Here is a 22,726-nt window from a genome sequence, read left to right on the forward strand (position 1 = left end):
TCGGCTTCGCGCACTAAGAAGTGATTTTGTTTGGATGGAAACCTTACAGCGCGATGCACGCCAAGCTGGACGTGGCTTGAGACGAAAGTGTTGACCTCGGTTTTCGCGTCTATCGAAAAACGAGGCTTGTATAAAGTGGTCGAGATACTGCTTGATGCCATTTCACGGGTAGTAATACCACAGTGCCGCCGACATGTTCTCGTCTTCTACATTGGGCTCCGTTGGCCTTCTGCTCTTATCCAGCGGCGCGACGGCAACCTGGGCAGACTATGCGTCCGGACACGATGTACCAACCGCAACTGTCGACGCGGGTGTCATAGTTGGGACGACCACCTCACTTCCTCATGCACTTGGACCAGTGCATCAGTTCTTAGGTGTGCCCTTTGCATCACCACCCGAGAGATTCTCTCCACCACAAGCTGCAGAGCCCTTCCAAGAGCCAGTCAATGCCACGGAGTTCAAACCAGCATGTATCCAACAATTTCGATGTACGCAAACCATGCAAGCGATCTGATATATGCTAATTGGGGTAGACCCGTTGTCAAGTTCACAGTTCACGCAGGCCGTCTTCAATAACCCGCCACCTGAAGAGTCGGAGGATTGCTTATACCTCAATGTCTATGCACCATCGACTCCCACAGGCGGCAATGGCAGGGCTGTAATGTTCTGGATCTATGGTGGCTCATTGCAGTTCGGTAACGCTGGTCAAGAGCAATATGACGGAAGCAGTTTCGCAGCATACGAAGATGTCATCGTTGTGACGACGAACTACAGAACGAACGGTATGTGACTATCGACACTCCAAATCACATGTTTCACACCTAACAGTTCACAGTATTTGGCTTCCCTGCTTCACCAGAGCTGCCATTAGCGGAACGCAATCTCGGCTTCCTTGACCAACGTTTTGCCCTCGAGTGGGTACAGCAAAACATCCATGCTTTCGGCGGCGATGCGTCCAAAGTCACCATCTTCGGCGAGAGCGCGGGTGCTTTCTCAATCGATGCGCTCTTAACCAGCTTCCCCAAGGACAGTTCCCCACCATTTCGGGCCGCCATCCTACAAAGTGGCCAGTACAGCTATCGCGCAGCTCCTGCAACATCGAGCATTCCTGCTTGGAACAATCTCACAGCGACGCTCGGGTGCCCAGGAACACATGAGAGCAACTTGACATGTGTAAGAGCGGCAAATGCATCGACTGTGCAGAACATTATCAATCAAAACTCGCTCGTCTTCAATCCAGTTGCTGACAACACCACTTTGGTATCTAACCCAGCGGCACAACGTCTTAGCGGCGATATCGCGCATATACCAGTACTAGGAGGTACAAACTCCCAAGAAGGCCGCGTCTTCTCAGTCGGCCAAACAAACGTTACTGCCTACCTGCAAGCGACCTTCGGCGCCGCACCAGCACTCATTCCCGCAATCGAAGCTGCATACCCAATCGGTAGCAACGGTCTGACCAACGACTACGACGTCATCTCACAGATCGTCACTGAGATCACCTTTCAGTGTCCACAAGCACTATGGGCCAATGCGACAGCATCTATTGGTATCCCCACCTGGCGCTACTACTTCAACGCCTCCTTCGCCAACACGCAAGCTTATCCCCAACTCGGTGCCTATCACGCTTCGGAAATCCCTCTCGTGTTCCGCACATATCCCCTTGCTAATACGACGACACAAGAGTACGCCTTGGCACATGTTATGCAGAGTACATGGGCCAAGTTCGCGAAGAACCCATATGCCGGACCTGGATGGAATGCTATTGGTACGGGTGCTGAGGGTAATGTCTTAGTTGGTGCCTATGACTTTGTGGCAGGTGGAGTATATCAGGACCAGAATGCTACTGTCGTAGAAGGAGATTGGAACTTGGGTGTTCTTGGCGATGTTGGAACTGTGAGGGGGAGTGGTGTTACTGTGCTGCCGCAGTCTGATCTTGATTATAGATGTAGTCTCTTTAGGCCGATCTTTGAGGCTAACGTGGGTTCGCAAGGTATACCTCCATCTTGAGGTAGAGGGAATAGAGGGTGATTTCCAACGTAGTCACATGAAAAGCTAAGATCGTGAAATCAATTATGAATTCATTCAAGCGTCTTGTGATGCTGTTACTGTACCACCAAGTCCTGTAACCTATCGTCCGCCAGTAATCTGTCCAATATCCACTCCACTCCGATCCGACGCACCACCCTCATGCATGCTCCTCTCCACACTGTCAATCAAACTCTCGCTTCCTGTTTTGGTCCCGACATGGCCACTTCCCTCGTAGTCTTGCCTAGTGTTTTGTGTTATATCTTCTCCGCGGCGCTGCTCCGAAGTACCCGAGGCGTTTTGCTGGCCAGGTGCAGCCTATGACTGTCAGTATCTTCCTGGGGAATGTAACCTTTCTAGTATGATGCATGGTTGGTATGAGGTGTTATGTGAGGCGAGGAGCTTACCTTGTCCACGGACGCGCTCAAACCAACAGGGTCAGTCGACTGACCAGTCTTGAACGGAACGCTCGTGTCGCCCTTGAATGTGCCGGCTGTGTCTTCGCTGGGGTTGACGGGGTTCTTGGGTTGGGTGTTTGAAGACTCTTGGCCTGTTAGGGAAGACATGGTGTGTATGCTTCGGTGGAGATTTGTAGGAGAGGTCTAAATGTTTGGCTTTTCGTGTGTTGACCAATTTGTGTCTCTGATCAATGCTTTGACACACAGCCGTGAAGTAGTTTTGTAGGATGGCGTAAGCTGGAGTCGATGGTGTAGGTTCGACGTCATAGTGACTCAAGATGGAGACGTGGGTATCTGCAGTGGCGAAGTGGTTGTCGGCTTGAACGCGAGAGATGCGCGTGTGCTTATGCCTTTGACGAAGCAACCCTCTCGGTTGAGAAGCGTTCCCATTTCTTCACGATCTCACTATCAATTGAACACTCCTCGATCTCATGGTATCAAAATTCTATTCCATGCAGAACGTTCCCTGCGCCGACCGAGTAATGCTACACAGATTATCCATATCTATAGCTTGCTCTTGCCAATGCCCCAAACCTCAGCCTGAGGGTTATTCGACTTCTTGTTTATGGACGCGCCGTCAGCGACAGGCTTCTCGCCCTCCTCGACGAACAACGATTGCGACTGCTTCATGGTCTCGACGGCTTCGCGCTCGATGCGGTCAAGGAGCTCTTGATTGGTAGGGATGTCGTGGATAAGGCCAATTACTTGCCCAGCAGTCCATACCTAGGTTTGTCAGTGAACCGCACTCGAAAAGGGGGATGTGGACTTACACCGAAGTCTGGGTCTCCGTTCAAGAAGACTTGCCGACCTCGCTTTCCACTGACGAACTCAGCGACTTCCTCGAACTTGCCAGTTGGGCTTGTCTTCTCGACCTCAACAGCCTGCAGCGCAACCTTGTTGGCAAAGAGTCGCGATGTGTTCTTCCACCGGCGGAGCACGAGTGCGGTATCTGTCTCTTGCGCGTCGACGATGGCTTGCTTGATGTTGTGGTGGATGGGCGCTTCGATGGTGCACATGAAGCGCGTTCCCATGTTGATACCACAGGCTCCGAGAGAAAGCGCGGCAGCCAGACCTTGGCCGTCGGCGAAACCTCCAGAGGCGATGAAAGGCACACCGCCTAACGATTGCCTAGCCCTGCTGAGCAAGATGAAGTTGGTAATGTCCGTCTCGCCAACGTGTCCGGCGCACTCGAAGCCATCGATGGACAGGAAGTCAACGCCAAGCTTCACCGCAGATTGTGCGTGCCTGATAGTGGTGCACTTGTGCAAGATGATGGTGCCAACCTCCTTCAGCTGCTTAATCACCGGCCCTGGGCTGTTTCCCGCTGTCTCGACAATGTTGACCTTCTCCTCGATGATGACGCGGGCGTATGCGGCATAATCCGGGGGGACCATGGCGGGGAGGAGCGTCAGGTTGACGCCGAAAGGCTTGTTGGTCATCGTTCGGCATCGGCAGATTTCCTTGCGAAGGTCTTCGGGTGTGGGTTGGGTAAGGGCGGTCAACTATGCAATCGTGAGAACGTGTTTGATGCGTGATGGGCGCCAGGCGTACTATTCCCAGACCCCCAGCGTTGCTAACAGCGGAAGCGAGTTCAGCGTATCCAACCCATTGCATGCCACCTTGAACGACGGGCACTACATCTGTCAGCTACCGGTCTCGTTTGCTGTGCGGGTGGAGTTACCTCTAATGCCGAGCGCCCTGGTGAGCTCCGTGTTGAAAGGCATCCTGATCGTAGATGGCCCGAAAAAGAGATTTAGAGTTTGTTGTATGAGTGACAACTGCACAGGAGCCTTGAACCGAGCAGATATCTGACACTCGGACGCGCAACGTTACGGCCGTCGCGCCGGCTGAAGCGCATGTCATTCGTGTGGGGAAGCCATGTGCCTCGGTAACTCCACAGCCGCGACACCAAACGCAGGCGCACGACCGTCGGGTGATTAGTCTGTGCTGACTCTATCGCCGAATGATTCGCTGTCGCCGAGTCGCTCGTGATTCTTTTGCTGGAATGGCAGCTGTGCCCGAGTGGTGTTGCGGACGCGTCGCAACAGGGGAAAGCTGAGCCGCAGGGTTGATGGTGTCATCTCCCTGGCATGTTCACATGTGTCTTGGCAATGAACCATCACTCCAACACCACCCCTACGCATCTTAGCGATCAATCTTTAGTCATCTCGTAGGACCTATAAAGGCTGGAATCAGTCGCATCGCGAAGACAAATCTCGCAGTTTGTCGGTAGCAGTTGGACTCCGCGTTGGGGCCAAGAAGCTACCTAGGTAGGGAACAATACTCTGGATTTCAGCTGGCTGACTGCACTCAGAGCACTTTATCAAGTGTTCTACTCATGGTCTCTGACTTCCCTATCGTTTCGTCTATGTCTGCCCAAACCTGGACTTCTGCATGAAGCCACGTTGTTTGACTTGCGAAATGGGCAAACACAACAATGTTGCGCTGGATTCTGGACCTCGCAAAACCCGACTAGAGTGGAAAGACAATCGCTACTATATGGCATGACCCATTGTGGAATATCTCATGCGTTTTGGGCCAGCATCAACCCGCATCAACGATCAATCATCGAGATTGCACGCTCGTAAGACTGGTTCAGAATAACGGCAGCCCGACGATCCGTTTGTTCCTTACCGACCGTTGTAAAGCCAGCGGGATTACCAAGAGCTTAGTATGCTTCCAGGCCACGTGAGTTTTGGTCCAGACTATGGAGCGTCCTTCGATATCGCGTCCGTTCGATCTACTGGGACTTTGAACTGCACTCCCTTCCCTGCATGACCTTACTATTTACTCTGGCTGGTGTCGTAAGCTTCTTGAGATCGAGCAACCTTTCACGCTCGACATGGCTGGCAATCCCGAGAAACAGAAATTTTCGGTGCGGAAGAAACGTGATGGATCACGCACCAACGGACTTCACATCCCTGATTCTACAATCATCGTTGTCGAGCCTTTGAGCGAATTTTGTCTCGAATATGCGGAGTGAAGTAAGAGATCGGCATCTAGGCCAACTGTCGAAGACGATACTTAGAAGATTCACATCGTAGAATCCATGGGTACCATGGGATGTCGCATTGTAGTCGCATTGGAAGAGCGCTAATAAGTCGATGTATGGGTAGGACAGCGTCATGCATCCATACGCGTTGACGGGAAGCTCCACCAGGCTGTAGTACACTTGACACATCGTGATCGTTGTCAAAAGCTCGCTTGAAATCGAAGTTCCATGACGGGAAGGTACATATCTAGGCACGCAGGTCCACGCTTGGCAGTGACGTAACGAGCCAATGACATAATTCAATCCCAGCAAGCCCACTACGTGGACACTCGATGCGGAGATTTTGGGAGGCCGACTTTGTTGGGGTCTCCACACACACGTTCGGTATATAGACCGAGATGCCAGGCTCGGCGCATCCATGACGAATCCCACATCCTGATCCCCATGACCCATCATGTCGTGGTCTCTTCTTCTCACCGTCCTGACCCAGGTCGTCCGTGTTACATGCGCACCAGAGACATATGACTATGTTATAGTTGGAGGAGGCCCCGCAGGTCTTCTAGTCGCGAACCGACTGTCTGCCGATCCCGAAGTCACTGTTGCCATCATCGAAGCCGGAGATTCTGGCTACGATAACCCCAATGTGTCATACGTACCGAGGTCTATCTTGGAGTACGGCCTCTTCATCGGCACGTCGATTGACTGGAAGTACATGACAGCACCTCAGAAGTATGCTGGGAACCGGAGCGTGAACTACTGGGCAGGCAAGGCTTTGGGAGGCAGTACTACGGTCAATGGAATGACGTACATCCGCGCGGAGAAAGAGCAAATTGATGGGTGGGAAGGGCTTGGGAACGAGGGTTGGAACTGGGAGAGTCTGCTCGAATACTACCTGAGGCAGGAAGGCTTCACAGAGCCTAGTGAGGAACTTTCGAAGGAAGGCGCGACCTTCAGGGACGGCGTACATGGAACAGAGGGAGAGCTTGCTGTTGGCTTCACCCCATACCTGGTCCGTCAAGGGTTCGCCAAACTGTTCGCGGAGACCTCCCTGGCGATGGGTATTCCTTACAATAAGGAACCGAACAATGGTAGTATGCGTGGTTTCGACGTGTGGCCTATGACACAGAATGTGAGTGGGCCTACGAGGGCAGATGGAGCAAGGTCCTTCTACTTCCCTGTTGCGTCACGCCCGAACCTCCAGGTCTTCTTCAATACTACTGCTGCACGGATCACCTGGAACAACGAATCATCCGAGACGTCAGAAGTGGTGGCCTCGGGAGTTGAGGTGATCGATGCGGGAAATGTAACGAAAACTATCGGTGCCAACAAGGAGGTCATTGTCGCAGCCGGCGCCATTCGATCACCGGCATTCCTTGAGCACTCAGGTGTAGGTAATCCCGCCATACTTGAACCTCTCGGTATCAAGACTGTCAACCCACTCCACTCGGTCGGCTCCAACCTGCCAGATCAACCGCAGCATGGGATGGTCTTCAACTCGTCCACGAATTGGACGGGCTATCCTACCTTCGTTACATTCTTGACAGCTTCTGATCTCTTTGGTGAAGAACTTCCCGCTCTTTTGGAAGAGCTCCAAGCCAATGTGAGCGCTTATGCTGCAGCGATTGTCGCAGACTACGCGCCCGATACCATCTCCGTCGAGACGCAAGAACGGCTTCTGCAACACCAAGTAGACCTAGTCTTCACTGCTGAGAGCGATGTTCCTTTAATAGAGATCCTCTGGGCCCCAACAGGAAAACAGATCATTGCGCAGCTCTGGGATCTAATACCGCTTTCTCGAGGCTCAATACACATCGAATCCGCCGATGCAACCATACCACCACGTATCGACCCAAACTTCTTCCAGATGCCCATCGACATGTATGTCCAAGCAGCTGCTGCAATCCGTATCCGCGAGTATTTCGCCACTTCGCCGCTCGCGGAGGACGCTACAGGCGAGGTCTCTCCCGGTTACGAAGCGGTACCGCAAGGTGCTCATTGGAGGGATCAAGTCTGGGACGACTGGATCACAGGCGCCATGAACGGCAACTCGCATCCCGTGAGTACTTGCGCAATGATGAGTAAGGAGCTGGGCGGTGTGGTAAATACGGAGGGCCAGGTTTACGGGACGCAAAACGTCCGGGTTGTGGATGCGAGTGTGTTCCCGACTCAGATCTCAGGCCATCTTAGCGCCAGTGTATATGCCATTGCTGGAAAGATTGCGGATGCGATTAAGCAGAAGGGGTCGGATGAGAAGAAGTTTTGACAAGACTTTTCCTTTGTAGCGCTTCCGATGTTGGCGGCGTATTGCTATCACACTGTAAAAGTCCCGGATTGGGCGGGTCTTCGCCTCCTCCGGGTCAATAGAGAGCTGCGTCGGTGAGACTGGTGCATGGTTAGCGCAAAGCAAGAACAGAGTTCAATTTGATTGAGAAGCGTGTACTGTTCTTTGTTGAAGGTGATGCTCCCTCCTGACAGGCGATCGGAAAAGGGATGGTGATGCACTGCTCCACTTTTCATTCCAGGGCAGCCGCCCCGCGTCATCGACCTTTAGGCAAGAGCCGTGCGCTTGGGTATGACGAGCCCACCACAAACTCCCAGCCTTCGCTATCCAATATCCAGCTGTGGTCCTCAAAGCCGACGCGAAAGCATAATGCCATCGTTCATGGGCCTTCCGCGTGAACTACGTGATCAGATATGCGAGTACGTCATACTTTCGCCAGCCCGGCAGCCACGAGGGCTTAATCAGACAACCGAAGAGATTCTTGCAGGATACACGACTTATGAGTTTCCGACGCCGTTCGTGCGACCGGGTCCATCGTATCAGCCCCAGGCAATCGTCTCGAATTCGACGAGATTACTGCTAGTCAATCAACAGCTGAGAACGGAGACAACGGAGATGCTACAACGAATGCGAAGCATTATGTACGACCTCGATCTTGTAATGACCGACAATGGGATATTGGCAGCGACATGGATCAATGTTCCAGCTTTGTCGACCAGAGTTGAGCAGCTGAATGTCACACTTCGCCTCTGTGTGACAAACGATAGCGAACGACTGAAGTCTGAAATTGAAGACATGTTAGGGGCGCCGGCAAATCCAGGACCTGAAGATTTCTTTGGGCTACTACCAAAGCAGTGTAAGGAAAGCCTTTCCTCTATTAGTACTAGTACTACATACTAACCACTCACCTCACTGTTCTAGTGGTATGGGGCTTCTATGGCATATTCAACCGATTCACCCATGTTGGGCCTCTGGGCGAAAGGAAGAGCGACTGTGAACACCGGCAAATATCCATCAGAACGATCAGGATCAACGTCGAGACACCATCTCCCGATCTTGCGCAGCTCGGTCTGATTCATATGTCCGCTCAGGCCGACGCTGCAATGTCGGTTACTTCCCGGTACTTCTTGGTGTGTCTGAATTGGACTATACAACAACAGCTGGAAGGGAATTGGGAGTATATCCGAAACATCACTCTGCTTGAGTACGTAGATCATGTTCTGATCTATCACGACGGCAATGAGATACATCGCTGGGATGTAGCTGCGTGCCTTGCAGAGTATCCCGAAGATGAAATGATCAAGTGGAGACCAACTGGCAAGAAAGAAGCCTGGCGCAGAAGGAAGCAAAGAGGACTGAAGGTGCCCGAAGACTTTAAGGATCCGGCCGGATGGTGATACCAGACTGCAAACACGGGGAAGCTGTTGAGGTACGAAATGGTCTTACGAGGTTCTCCAGGAACGGCACAAGACCACAGGCAAAGGAGAACCGCCTTCACTCAACCGCTTCACGTGACGGGTCGTGGCTTAGCAAGACTAACGTGCAGACCGCTGTCGATCATTCTAACACACGATCAACAGTCACTTACCAAACGTCCGCTTTCTCTTGCGATAAAACTAAATTCACTATTCGTACTTCAGCTCACTCTTTCTACTGCTGATCGACCAATCTCGACAAATGAGCCCGAAGCGGTAATCCGAAAAAATGACGCTTGTTGCGCTAGACAACATGCGGTTAGTGACCTCGAGGAATCAACTATATTGGGATAGCGATCTACGAGGCCTGGGGCTTGACTGTGCTTGATATTGTTTGGCATCTGTTTACTGGCAAGGCTGAGTCTCGAGAAATACGCCCGTTTTGGAGATAGCTGGGGGCCTGGAACAATATGCGCGGTTTATCAAAGCAGCTCCGTATTGTGTTGAGCGTGACGCTCGAGATACTTATATCTAGTGCCAGACCACTCATCGCAAAGCAACATAAGCTCGATACCATACTATCATGATGCCATTAGAACCTCTTCCATACCAGAGCCACTCTTTCGACCGGCCGCATCGAGCACTTGGTTCATACAGCGCTGCACCGTTACCACCGACTAGCTTGTGTCCACCGGATGATGAGTTGTCACGTCACGCGATAGATTGGTCGCCCTGCATTCCAGATCCAGTTCAGCCACCACAATCTCTTCAAGTGAGCCACCCTTCAAACATTGCCAGTAAACCTTGCTGACCTGTCTAGAAACCCGTCGTGATACCAAGACTCGATGCAAGCGGTCTACTTGGAACACCATTCCCATTTATACGAGCATACAGCCCCGATCTGCGCCGCTTCAATATCCACGAGAAAGACTTTGTAGCATTCATTGATGATCTCAGTGTCGCTCAAGCTCCGCCAGTTCCGCTTCAGGCACTTGATGCAGCGGGTCATGTGGTTGGCATCGTGTGAGTTGACTTCTCTTTTTGGCTCTTACCGGTTTCTCATACAAGTGCTAGACCACATCATTGGACCATGATCGCTGGCGCCAGCATGAATGTGGCCGCCGGAGTTGGAACGGCTGCTACGACAACTATGCGAACGCGGCGCTTCTTGGAGGCTGTGAATCGAGAATACTTCGCGCCTCGTGGCCTGGAAGCTTCGATTTGCAAGAACAGGCAGTTGGAAGAGAAGCTTGGCTGCAATGTGCACATGCCATCGTCGGCGTAAGTTTAGCCCTGCCGTAAGGATTCCCTGGTTCTGACTTCGCAAAGAGCTCTAGGAAGTAGCTCTCGGCCTCAAACAGCTGGATACCGACGATTGCAAGCGCTCACGCCCTACATCGCACCGCTATCATTCAACGTACCACCGCCAATGGAGCAACGAAATGCTCTGGACAGAATGGCTGCAAAGCAGATCGAACGGCGTATTAAGAAGAAAGAAGAAAAGGGCTACAGCTCAGACTCAAGCTCTAGTTCAGAGTCTAGCATCAGCTCCAACAAAGAGTCCGCCCTGGTATCTCATGATGAGGTCAACGGCAAACAAAAGAGAAGAGCGGATAAAGCGGAGCGTAAACGAGCAAAGAAAGAAGAGAAGAAGGCGCGAAAGGAAGAGCGGAGATCTAGGAAGCGGGACCGGAAAGGGGCCAAAGCTCATGTTAAGGAGGGTAAGAAGTTGGAGAAAGAACAGAAGATGGTCGAGAAGATGGAGTATATCATCATTGAGTCGCTGAATGAGGGGATGTAGTGATAGAGAGACTTCGTTGACTTGTCACAAATGCCCATGTTTATGCGACAAAACGGTTGTTCTACCTTTTTAATTGATTACGATCTCACTTGCGAACATCTAGGATGCTTTTAGCGGATCTCCAGGGCCCTCGTCCACCAGCCGACATGTCTTGCATGACAGATGTAATCCATGATGCTATTGTCGGCTCCTTCTCGCGGATCCCATCGTATGCCATGCGCAGAGGAAAGAGTAGTTCAAAAGAACCCTGTTCGCCCCAGTCCTCTAGCTGATGGTACTCGACGCTACGACATATAGTGAGCGCCGCTGTCGATATCTGCTCCTGTCGGGTATGGTAGGCTGAAGATGACATCATCTCAGCATCGATGCTGTCGGCGAACCGGAGGGCCATGATGGTAGCGGCGTTATAGACTGTGATAGCGTTCGCGTGATAGAGTGATCGGTATCTGAAGGCAGTAGACCAGGCTGGATGCAACGCGCCATACTCGTCTTCTATGAGCGGTATCGGTTGACATGCGGGTGTCTCGTAAGAGGTGTGAAACGGATCAGACGCAAAAGTCTCCCTCCAGTTCTTCAGTTTGGCGATGACCTCATGACATTGCAAAGAGAGACATTGCGTCTCAGCAGTCCTTGTGTCTTCATCCGCAACTGACAAAAGCTCATCACGCAGAATGAAGAGCTGAGGGTAGTCGGCAATAATGTCGAACAAGAGCTTGAGCGAGTCGATGTGCTCAGGGTGTAAGCTCCAGGGGATGTATTTCCATTTGTTCTCCGACATTATCGTTGGCTTGTGCAAAACAATAGCTGCAAAGATAAGAGACGGGCGAATCCTATCCAAGATCCCAAGACACTGAGGTGATGCCATAGCTTCAGGTCCGCGCAACTCGAAGAGCCTTTCTAGCCCACGTGCATGGTTTATCCAACCATCGACACGATCCGAGATGAGGAACTAGTAGCGGTTAGAAAATGTGTGCACTGCAGAACGTTTGATGTACCTCGATGAGTCCCATAAGCATGACCGCCTCAATCAGATCAAAGGAAGGCGGAGATACCGAAGCCTCAAGAGCCGAATGCACGGCTCTAAGTGCGTCACTGTACCTCTTGAATCCGTACTGCGTGATAGCTATATCCTGGTGCTTGATGCCGAAGTAAGAAGTCGCAAGCGCAGAAAGTGACTTGATGGTAATAACCCCAGGATTGAACACCAACAGGCTTTGCACCGGCAGTAAGTTTGAGAGAGTGAACGCGGTGAAGACATCATCGCGAGAAGGCGACAATGCTCGATGAATTTCCTGGTGAAGTCGAGTAGCAGTGTCAGGCGTTCTGGTGCCGACTTCCACAGCTAAGCACCCGGCGACATCGCGTTCGCGATCGCTAGGCTGGGCAGACTGGCCGTGGCCATCGAATTGTACGAATGTGATGCCGCGGGTGCCACCACATTGTAGTCGTGCTGTGACGCACCTTCCGCATTGTGGCTTTCGTAGATCTCGTGACGTCAACACACGCGTCGGAATAGCGCAGGGGTAAACAGGGCAAACCTACCACATTTGACGCGTCGACTTTTGCAGTTATCGCACGCTCTGGACCGCCCGCCAACTCCGACCATGTGAAAGATGCATGCTAAGATGGATGAGATGAGGAAGATACAAGACTGCGGGAGATGACGAGTCACCGTCAGCATGGCGCGTGCGCGGCGCTATATTCGGCCCTCATCTCACAAGGATGCGCCTGTGAAGACGCACATAAATTCAACGATCGATCAAGGGGTAGCTTTAAACCTTATATCCTCCATGATGTTAACTTCAGTCTTTGTTCGTACTACGTACATCGAGACGTGAGCAGATGCCACTTCCGCACATGGAAGACCTCAAGCTTTCAGATCTTCAGGTCGTGGTGAACATGATCAACCCTGAGAGCCCTAAAATATACCTTCGCGCCGCAGCAAACCTTCCCGAACTTCTTGTTTCCAATGCAACCCCTTAATTGTTTCCAAGCCTTCTACAAAGTCATATCCAATTGTCCATAAGTCGCCGTTACGCCTGTCATCAAGTTTTTGTATCCAAATCGCTTTGAGAGCCCTCTGGTCATGGATTGCGAATGCAATGTCCCAAGTACACCATTCAAGTTTTTCAGTGGTACCTCGAAAATTGAGGGTGAGGCGATCACATCGTTGAATCCAGGTGAGTTCCGCCGGGTCGTAATTGTCCTTAAAGAAAAGCTCCAGGCACATTACGCGGGTACTTTGAAGGTGGTCCAGCGGACAATCCACATGGGTAGAGAGGTTGATTGTCGACCATGGTAGGTGCAATACCGGCTGGAGAGCTGCTACGCATCGTTTCAATGAAGCCCGGTTAAGGCTACCCTGGAGCCATGATCCTGAAATCGGCATGCTAATGTTGCCTTCGCCAGCTCCTCCTGCCAAAATCGAGGCTGATGATGACTCAATCTTCAAACAACGGCCGTATGGATGCTCATCTTGCCACTTTCGAGTAGCAAGGATTAGAGGTTTAACTTTAGCTATATCGTCCTCCATTTCGTTGTACGTAGTACGGCAACTGAAGAAAAGGCCGGAGATATCTTGTGGACGTCCAGGAGTGATGCTTTCGACAATAAGGTGCCTATAGACCTCGATTCGAAGCTCTGTTGGGAGGGTGAGAATCATATTCTGTATAATGCGTGGGTTGTTTAGATACCAAGGTGAGGGGAAGTGATCGTTACAGTTAATGCTTCCTGCTCTTATATATCGGAGCATCGAATGCAAGGAATCAACTTCGCTTAAGAGCACGGATTCATCTCCTGCTGAGTCAATGACGTTGTGAGGTGATTCATTGTGTAGGAAGTGAGAACAAACGGGTTGGATGATGATTTGCGCAGATCTACATTGATGAGAATGGAACAGATTATACAAAGTTAAATGCCCGAGCTTTGCTGCCCCTACTTTGCATCAATGCGCCACCATGACTATGTAACAATCTAGCAATATACACTTCGAAAGATTGGTACGCAATCCTCATCCAAACCCATAAACTCAGTCGACACAAACCCTTCAAACAGCCCTACTCCCTATAAAACCAATTCAGATCCACAAACCGATACCCCGGCAGCTTCAATCCGCCCCTAAAATCTACTCCCCACATCCTCCTCGTCGATCCCTCGACAAGAAAGCACCACGGACCATAAAAAGTGCCAGAGTTAGGAAGATACACGCCCTCACATTGCCTCCCGTGTATGACGTTCACAATGTATCTGTCTTCCACGCTGTAATCTCTGCGGAACGTCAGCCTATCAATATATCTCTTCTGCCTTGCCTTCTCCAAAAACTCTTTTCCCCATATCTGGTAGAAGATACGGAAGAAGAGATGACTAGATGACAGAACTTGTTTGTTCGTATATCGACGTTCCACTCCGAAACCGAAAGGGCAGAGTAAGAGACGGAGGCCGAAAACCGCGAAGTCTTCCGTGCGACGCAGCATGTCGTGCTTAGCCCTTTGAACGGGATTTCTGCGTTTGCGATCGCGCGGTGCTGTGATGGCGAACTCGGTGAGGGGATTGATGTAGGTGTGTGAGGATGGGATTTGGAAGCACAGTCGTCCTCTAACTTCGCCTCTGAGCCGTCGGGAGTGGTCCCAGGCGCGCTTCAGGTCGAGGGCTACTTCGACTGTTGAGACGAGTGGCTTCATTTCCGAATAGGTTGTGCGGGAAGCGAGGTATAGAGCACCGACATCGGATGTGCGTCCATTTTCCAAGGTTTCGGTGAGAAGGTTGCTGTAGATCTGAAGTCGTAGTTCTACTGGTAGCGCGAGTAACACGGAAGGCTTGTCTTTGGCCATGGCGCTGACTGTTGGTCTGTGATGAGTTGAATGGTTGCTATCGGAGGATTTGGCGATTTGCTGAAGATGAAAGCAGAAAAGAGTTTGCGGCGTTTTGATATTCAGCGAGCAAACACCCTGTGGAGCCAGTGAAAAGCAAGCTCAGCACGCAACGGTGAAATGGTAACTTGCGGAATTGATGGAAGAGTGATAACAATGCTGCATCATCAAGCATCAGGATTGTCCTTGTCCCACTCATCTAAAGCGTGTGGGCCCAACGTCCAGCGTCGCCCAAGTGCATTCACTGGTGGCTTCAACCCTTGTTTGAGATCCAAGCAAAGCGTCCACCTAAGATTTGGAGCAGTTCCACCAATGCCAAGCCACCATATCACCTTTCTAGAGAAGCAATAGCAAAGCTTGAAAATCTGATACATGTCACCTTTTCCGAAATCGCCTATCGAAAGGGGAGGAGCTCCAAGGGTGCCCAATTCTATCATCAGACGATCGATACCTCTGAGGTAGGAGTGTTCTGTTTCAAGAATTATGGGTATCCGATATAACAGGTGGCTGGCTATAATGATACTGGCGTGCCATGGTACATCTCGATGTGGACCTGGTTGGTAGAAACTGAGAGTAAAAGTCGACAACTGGAGGCGTGATACGTAGGAAAGTATACTTGCCAGATCACCGAGATCTATTGGATGTTTCCCAGAGTTGATTTCCATGCTTACCGGTATCAGTAGCGTAAGGTCTTTTACCGGCCCGGTAGATTCGTAGGTAGAGGGAAGATACACGTGTAACGGACGGACCGATGGAGAGTTTCGTAGCCAGTGATTTTGCAATTTGATGATCGGCAAAACCTTTTCGACACACTCGTCCATCTCATCATGGATCTTGATGCAAGAGCTGTACAGGCCTCTGGCGCAGCATGGGTAGCCTTCGGCAATGCTTGAAGCCAAGAGGCGCCCGTATACTTCCAGGCGCAGTTCAGCTGGAAGAGCGAAGAAGCCTTGGTGCTGGGTGGTTGTCATCTCGTAATTATCGAAGTAAGAAGGTGATGACCGGCCGTAAACCGTATATCAAGGATCGTGTATGGAGTTTCGTTTGTAGAGCGCCGGGTATGAATTGTCTGTTATCAAGCGTCGTGCGTAGAGCCTTGTTTTGGCGATGGAAGGTGATGCGGCGGTAGGTAGCAATAATCCGTTCTGGTTGTGAAGCAAAGGCGAGGTGCAAAATATGCTAGGTCTCGTCTTATACTGATTCTGTTGACTCATAAGCCAAAATTCGGTTGCGGAGGGTGATTTTCGTTACCATGGTTCTGCGGCAGTCTACCAAATCACGTGTCACCACCTCAGCAGCACCATGCGCTGTAAACACCAGTCGACACATATATCATGCGCAACAACCAAATCACACCCAAAGACCAAAAAACACGCACTTTGAACAGTAATCCTTATACATTTCAAAAAAAGATGCCATCTATATCTAACCACGCCTCTCAAGCGATTCAGAAAGATCTATCAACGAGCTGACGATGAGTGTCAAAACCACTGATGCCGTAAATAGTTTGCCAAGAGCGCCAAAATGTATGTCCAGCAAATGCTTACATCCCCTAAGATAACAACAAAGGTATCCAGCAGACATCTTCAGGTCTGGTAACGAAACGAAACGAAGAGGGAGAAAGAAGAAACAGGTATCAGTCGAGAAGGTCAAAAGGAAAAAAGGTACAAACAAAGCATGACTTATGCTCCGCCCATGCTTTTGGTAGAGAAGGCAAAAGTGGCAAATAGGATGGCGCTCAATCCCTTCCTGCTATACACACAGATAAATACTGGTGTTCAGATAATATTCGTGTCAACACGGCGCTGCGGTGGTCGTTGGTCGTATGAGACCTGGTATTGCGTTCCGTTCCATTCCGGTCATCTCGTTCAAGGCTTTTCCTTGTACTTGGCCATCCTCTTTACGGGATGAAGTAGCATACCCGGTATGCACATCCTCTTCTGCTCCAGCTCGCCGTCAGAGCCTGGTCCACCATCGATCTTTTCTGACTCTCCCCAGTTTTGTTGGACAATGGGCCAGTTGAGCCATCGTCGGTATAGGTTACGTGGGAAGCGTGATGCGTAGTACCAGCTCCAGCCTTGGAAATTAAACTCGCGATCGTGGTTGTAGGGTGAGTCGGCTTCTTCGGTCCAGGCGCCTTGACGGCTTTCCAATGCTTCACCTGTCTCTTCATCGACGGTCGATGCGGTATCAAAGATGGCTTCGGTGTATGCAGCGGGCCAGTGGCGGTCGTTGAAGATTGGGTGAGGTGCGTATACGGCTTTCAAACCGTGTTGGAGTGCAACTGTCGAGGGCCACATCTCGGCCTGCATACTGCGTCCAACCAAGTTCTCCTCATGCATAGCTTGCAGCATCTTCTTGCTGAATCGTACAACTGTGTTGATGAAAGTCCGGCGATCAATCTGTTCGAAGATAGGATGAGTGAACCAATCGGCCTGGCCGTCCTCTGGCGTGAAGATTGGTCGGATGTGAGGCAGGTAGTTCCAGATCTTATCCTTGTAAGACCAAGTCGTGTTCCTGGGGTCCCACATCGGAAGAAGAGTGATGAAGTCCGCAGGCTCACCAACACCCCACTCGAAGTTGTCTTCCTCCATAGTTGTGGGTGGTGTAGGGCCTAGTGGCTTCTGGGGAGGGATGGCAAGTCTCCATGGCCGTGGTCCCCATACGGGTGGTGGGATGAGCGAGTTTGCAGATGCGTTCAAGACGTCTTTGTGTGTGTTTTCGACGTATGATTGGTAGTCTCCATGTACGCTCGGAAGATAGTATCGCTTGTTGCGCTCCCACAACAGCTTCCTCGGTTGTTTGTCCGCGAACTCGCTGATCTTCTCGAAGAAGTGATAGTGGTGTCCAGTGTATCTAGCGTCTGTTTCCCAGTTCCAGACGTAATCAAATTCGGGGTGCGTAAGACTGAACCATTGTAGACACATGAATTGCTGCCAATAGACCTGCCAGTCCATAACCTTGGGATACCATTTCGGGAAGATGGATTCTGACCATAGGATAGCAATGTCGCGCAGTTCCTCAGGTACGTTTTCTTTTAGGATGCGATCGTATTCATACTGGCTGTCGAAGATGGGTGCATCTCTGTCCTTGACGTGGACGTAGAGGTAAACTTGGTATTCACCGCCGGACTGGAGGGAGAGCTCGGAGACCATGGCGCGAATGGCGGTGATGTCGTTCTCTTCGTAGTTGTATCCGGTCCAGGCACGGATGAGAATGGCTGTACGGTGGTGGTACTTCTTCTCGCTGTCATCGCGGTTCTCCAAGTTGCTTCGGCTCGTGTCTGTGGGGATCGCAAACGCCGACGACGCCGCCGCGGGCTCAGGTAGGACAGTGCTGGGAATCTTGACGATTGGCGACCTGGCCTTGGGCCGGTAGCGCCCCTTGTTCCGCTCAAGACAATCGTCTTGCAGCGCACCCCAGTTCACCTGAGGCCACTCGGGGACAGTAGCGGGCGCCTTCCAGTTCTTAACCTCCTCTGGGAACTCATCATCACCATATCCGTACGGGCCGTATCGTGAGTATCGGTCGAAGCAGACATCGTCGTCGAGTCCGATGACATCATAACCACCAGCGTATACCGGGGGAAAGTCCTCGGGTATGCCGCGGTAGACCTGGACCTCGTCGTCGGTGCTCTCGTTGAGGGGTTTGCCGCGCGGACCCAGACAAGCCACGTATTCACCGTGCCACTTCTGCTTCCACTTTGGGGTATTGTACTTGGGGAACGGCTTGTATGCGATCGGATCAGAGGCAATCGTGTCGTTCAGCTTATCATGGCTAGACTCGTAGATGCGATAATCCCTGCATAAGATTAGAACCACCACTGTCGCGCGCAAAGTATGTATACTTACAAATCGAATTGTTCCCACCGGTTCGGGTCGTACTTCTTGTCGACGTAGTCGCCAAACGGCGGCCAGTGACCACTCCAGCTCGGTCGCGGCCAGTCCAGCATCTTCGCCATGTACTGCTTCCAGTTGGATGGTGTTGGGTAGGGAGGGATGAAAGAGCCTGTCCTCGACGGTGCCGTCACCCAAGGCGGGTAAGGCTTGGTGGGCTTCGACGCGTCGACCTCAGGTTCGCGCGAGGTCTCCATTGGCGGCAGCATAACCTCTGCCGGCTCTGCTGGCGATTGCGCATCTACGGGGCTGGGCATGGCGCCAGGAATGGGCACGGCATTATGCCACGCATCCTCGAGATGCGCCTGCGCCTCGCCTGGACTTTCATTCAGGAGCTCCTGTGTCGGCGGTCTGTTCCCCGAGTTGAAGAGCGGCATGCGCTCGTACACCTTCTCGTTCGCCCATGGACTCTGCTGTAGGACGGCGAAGATGAAAACCAATGCTATAAAGGAAACTATCGCAAATCTGCGGGGTGATCGGACAAACATGATGTCGATGTTGTTCGTATTCGTATCGTTTAGTGGTGCACACTAACCTTATGCCGGTATGGTACCTAGTGTACTGGGGTAGTCGTAGGATTTACCGATAATGTAAAAGCTGCATCGCTTGAGGTTGCGGAGGTGTAGCGCGAAAGAAGGACTAGCGACTGATGGCGAGGAGGTGTGGTGAAGTGGTGCAGGTGGTAAGGACCGTGGGTGTTAAAGATGGCGGCGAAGCTCTGGTGAAGGCGCTGCCGAGCGATGCTAGCTTGGATGCAAAGGAAAGGAAGGCGGGGCCGACTACAGTGAAGAGGGCAAGAAGGATGGTCAATCCGTCTATCTGTGTCGGTCGTTCCTGCCGCACGTGAACTCGGGAAAGGGCCGGTGGAATGCTAGAAAGAGCGAACGGGATCGATCGAGGAATGCAAGCCTCAAGAGAAAAAACCGCAGACGATGATTAGACGGAAATGACGATACCAAGAGCGCGGGACAAGACTACTCGACAGGGTACGAAATTGCACGAGCAGAAGAAGCGTCGAACACTCTCAAACGGCAGTACGCGGCCAGAGCCTCGTCGATCTGGGAATCCCCATCGGTTTTGCACCAAGACGCCTTAACCCCCAACTCCCGCGCCGCCTCCCGCCCCGTGCTGCAAGGTACTCCAGGGGGAGGGCTGACGCGTTGCACACTGTTGATCGCCTAACGACGAGCAGAGGTTGCGTCTGAGTGGTGCCATGTCGTCCTGGAAGTCGGTGCTTGCGCGTTTCGCAAAATCTTCCGAGCGGCAGAGCCGTCGCACCATGGCCGCTGCTCATCTATCCGCAGGAAGGATTCACTAGGACTCAGCTAGCAGCCACGACTGATATGCCAACCAGCCCAGCACGCCACCCCCCACTGCTGATGCTATCTGGGGGCGCACGCAAATAACATTCAGCACTCGACGGGCGACATTCTAAGCCCGCCCGGCGGTATAATTAGAGATAAGAGAAGGAGCGAAGGCGTCTATTACCCAAGCGAAATGCAGCGACTCTGTGGTCGTCATCTTATTCAGCCGATCCAACGGACATGGCGATACAGTCCCACAGTGAACCCTGCAGCAGCGACCTGAATCGAAAGATAATGTTGGAGACTGGAGAAACGTTCTTCGGCCCTTCTGTCCAGACAAATTAACGATGTGCAAACACAATGCTAAACGTCCCGCCAATCGTGAGGCTACTGCTAAACTCACGACTGCGGTGCGACGCGCCGCGCACACGTCAAGCTTCATGCAGTGCAATGCACCATGCCAGATAACAACGGGTACCACATTTGGCAGGTTGTGCAATTATGTGCACCCTGCAGCATCGATATTGTCATGAATGCTATCCAGCTACCGTTCCCAAATCTATCCTGCATTTTGCCATAACGCCTTTGCAGATGATATTGCCATGATCAGCACACGCTTTCTACGTTAGCATCCTCCATTGCCCGCACCCGCAATATAAACGGCAGTCCGGACTCGAGTGCATCCACGTACATTGCGCCCTCACTTCCACTTCTGTACCACTACACCACCACGTTTGAACTCTGGAATGTCACCCAGCACTTGGGCCTTGTCCGTCAGCTCGTTGCTGGGGAACGTGGTCATGAGCGCCCACTCGCGATCCTGACTGGCCGGGCTAGCCCTGCCGACAAAGTCGTAGACGTCGCCAATAGTGTGTGTAGTGTTGAACCGCGAGGTCAGCCGTGTACCGTCACCAAGGCGTAGCTGGAGCGTGAGGGTAGGAGCCGATGAGTCGACGTCGACGGTAGGTTGCGCAGAGGCCGCTGGAGTCGAGGCTGCCGTGCTACTTGAAGCTGCCGGTGCCATGGGAGCAGCCGCTGAGCTTGCACCAGGGGTGGGGCTGCCCAGACGGTTTCCGCTACCCGAGAAGGGAACGTACTTCTTCTTTGGCTTCTTGTAGTCCTCGTCCTTGTGCGCGTGCACTTCGACATCCACCTCCTGGCCGTGTTCTACATTGAGAATATGCAATGGAGCGTGGCCCGTGTTGATCATCTCCAGTGTACGTGCGTTGGCCGGGTCATCGTACCGGAACAGGTCGCCGTCGTCGACTGAGAAGCCATCGCGCCAGAGGTGAAGCTCGCGATGGGCGCGCGGGGGCGGTGCGGGGATGTTGGCCGTGGGGTCTGGAATGGTTCGGGAGGGAGCATCATCGCCTCCCAGGGTAGTACCTGCGCCACGGAAATGAGAGGAACTGGCGGGCTGCTCCTCGTCACCACCTGGTCGGGGAGCGTTCCTGCGCTTGTTAGCTGGAGTGGCCCAAACGCTGCTTGGTCGGCTTACTGTCGTGCGCGCTTCAGGATGTTGTTGATCTGATCGCGCGGATTTGACTGGTTTGGGTTCTGAACGGCAAGACCTGACTTCTCACCACCGGCGAAGAAGTCCTGGTTCTCATCATCAGGGTTCTCGTCGTCATCGTCGTCATCATGGGCGTGTCCGTGTCCGCCACCTGATGACTGGAGGTCCCTAAGCGTCCGCGCACCTGCTACGCCCCTCTGGGCAGGCTGTCCACGAGCAGCAGCAGGCTGCGACGACGATCGAGATGCTTCGGGCGCAGGGGATGGTACATATGCGCCCCCGAGAGTGCGCCCTCCACCAGCTCCTTGGGGCACACTGGGTGCGTCTGTGTTTGACTCGTCACCAGCCATGTCAACGTCTGGTTCGGAAGCGTCGTCTTGTTGTTCGGCCGATTCGTCGAAGAAGAGAGACGCAGCGAGGGTGAGGTCGCCGTTGGAGGCGTTCAAGTAGCGTTCTGCCTGTTCTTTGTGTGAGTGAACAGCTCCAATAGCTTCGATGAGCTTCCATCAACATACTGTTGCGGGATCGAGGCCAGTCAGGCTAGCAAGCTGAGCAATGAGAGCGTCTTGGTCGGGGGCAGCTTCAGACATAACAGCGTAGTAATGCTGCCGTTGAAGATGAGGGTAGTGGTGTGGTTGGTGGCTTGGACGCGTTGGCTGACTGCGGTGGGGTCTATGTAAACTCAGGGCGGGCTTTTAGGTACCTACCGCAGGCGGTAGCTGGTGACGTCGCTTGCTCTTCACCTTCACGCGAATCACAAACAAATTCGTGACCAAGGTCTGGCTCGACTGAAGCCAGATCTATGGATTCGTATTAGACTATACATGAAGCTTTGCTCTATTCCAGTGCACGCCTGCCACAGTGAGTCGTTTAAACACGAAGACCTGCAGCACCTTCAGACGTGCATCAAAGTTCCGAGATAGTGCCAAGGCCGGAATTAATGTGAGCCTCATCAACACCTCGAGCAGCAACCTCGGGACTGTCGCGCACTACGAACCACGCGCGTCAGTGGACTATTCCTTGCCCAGTCGGCAACACAACACGTCAATCGACAGTATCTGACTGTCAACAAACTCCTGCCCGATCAAGCCAACCTCGCGCCGTCCTCCGCATCACCTCCGCGTGGGGCTCTAGTACCCATCCAGCACCTAGCATCCAGCATCCACCAC

The 22,726-nt window shown here is 52.3% G+C and overlaps 8 protein-coding genes across 8 annotated transcripts; 3 read left to right on the forward strand and 5 right to left on the reverse strand.

Moving 5' to 3' along the window:
- Positions 1–193: 193 nt before the first annotated feature.
- Positions 194–2,010, forward strand: J4E83_001107 (uncharacterized protein; the record flags this gene model as incomplete). The annotated part of the gene is made up of 3 exons (XM_049328064.1): positions 194–488; positions 534–782; positions 836–2,010. 3 exons carry the CDS (start codon positions 194–196, stop codon positions 2,008–2,010), a joined length of 1,719 nt encoding a protein of 572 aa, XP_049192582.1.
- A 120-nt stretch (positions 2,011–2,130) lies between these two features.
- Positions 2,131–2,594, reverse strand: J4E83_001108 (uncharacterized protein; the record flags this gene model as incomplete). Its single annotated transcript, XM_049328065.1, has 2 exons — positions 2,131–2,346; positions 2,436–2,594. The coding sequence occupies 2 exons, from the start codon at positions 2,592–2,594 to the stop codon at positions 2,131–2,133; spliced, it is 375 nt and encodes a 124-aa protein (XP_049192583.1).
- Positions 2,595–2,990: 396 nt separating this feature from the next.
- J4E83_001109 (uncharacterized protein) lies at positions 2,991–4,210 on the reverse strand (the record flags this gene model as incomplete). The annotated part of the gene is made up of 4 exons (XM_049328066.1): positions 2,991–3,209; positions 3,257–3,988; positions 4,038–4,120; positions 4,168–4,210. 4 exons carry the CDS (start codon positions 4,208–4,210, stop codon positions 2,991–2,993), a joined length of 1,077 nt encoding a protein of 358 aa, XP_049192584.1.
- A 1,722-nt stretch (positions 4,211–5,932) lies between these two features.
- On the forward strand, positions 5,933–7,741 carry J4E83_001110 (uncharacterized protein; the record flags this gene model as incomplete). The annotated part of the gene is made up of 1 exon (XM_049328067.1): positions 5,933–7,741. The coding sequence occupies one exon, from the start codon at positions 5,933–5,935 to the stop codon at positions 7,739–7,741; it is 1,809 nt and encodes a 602-aa protein (XP_049192585.1).
- Positions 7,742–10,441: 2,700 nt separating this feature from the next.
- Positions 10,442–10,975, forward strand: J4E83_001111 (uncharacterized protein; the record flags this gene model as incomplete). The annotated part of the gene is made up of 2 exons (XM_049328068.1): positions 10,442–10,449; positions 10,504–10,975. 2 exons carry the CDS (start codon positions 10,442–10,444, stop codon positions 10,973–10,975), a joined length of 480 nt encoding a protein of 159 aa, XP_049192586.1.
- An 85-nt stretch (positions 10,976–11,060) lies between these two features.
- J4E83_001112 (uncharacterized protein) lies at positions 11,061–11,753 on the reverse strand (the record flags this gene model as incomplete). The annotated part of the gene is made up of 1 exon (XM_049328069.1): positions 11,061–11,753. One exon carries the CDS (start codon positions 11,751–11,753, stop codon positions 11,061–11,063), a length of 693 nt encoding a protein of 230 aa, XP_049192587.1.
- Positions 11,754–16,712: 4,959 nt separating this feature from the next.
- Positions 16,713–19,228, reverse strand: J4E83_001113 (uncharacterized protein; the record flags this gene model as incomplete). Its single annotated transcript, XM_049328070.1, has 2 exons — positions 16,713–18,645; positions 18,696–19,228. 2 exons carry the CDS (start codon positions 19,226–19,228, stop codon positions 16,713–16,715), a joined length of 2,466 nt encoding a protein of 821 aa, XP_049192588.1.
- Positions 19,229–20,744: 1,516 nt separating this feature from the next.
- Positions 20,745–22,147, reverse strand: UBX1 (UBX domain-containing protein 1; the record flags this gene model as incomplete). The annotated part of the gene is made up of 3 exons (XM_049328071.1): positions 20,745–21,495; positions 21,543–22,015; positions 22,073–22,147. The coding sequence occupies 3 exons, from the start codon at positions 22,145–22,147 to the stop codon at positions 20,745–20,747; spliced, it is 1,299 nt and encodes a 432-aa protein (XP_049192589.1).
- Positions 22,148–22,726: the final 579 nt, after the last annotated feature.

The sequence above is a fragment of the Alternaria metachromatica genome (assembly GCF_023757995.1).
Source record: "Alternaria metachromatica strain BMP 0045 chromosome Unknown scaffold_2, whole genome shotgun sequence".
Lineage (NCBI taxonomy): Eukaryota > Fungi > Ascomycota > Dothideomycetes > Pleosporales > Pleosporaceae > Alternaria > Alternaria metachromatica.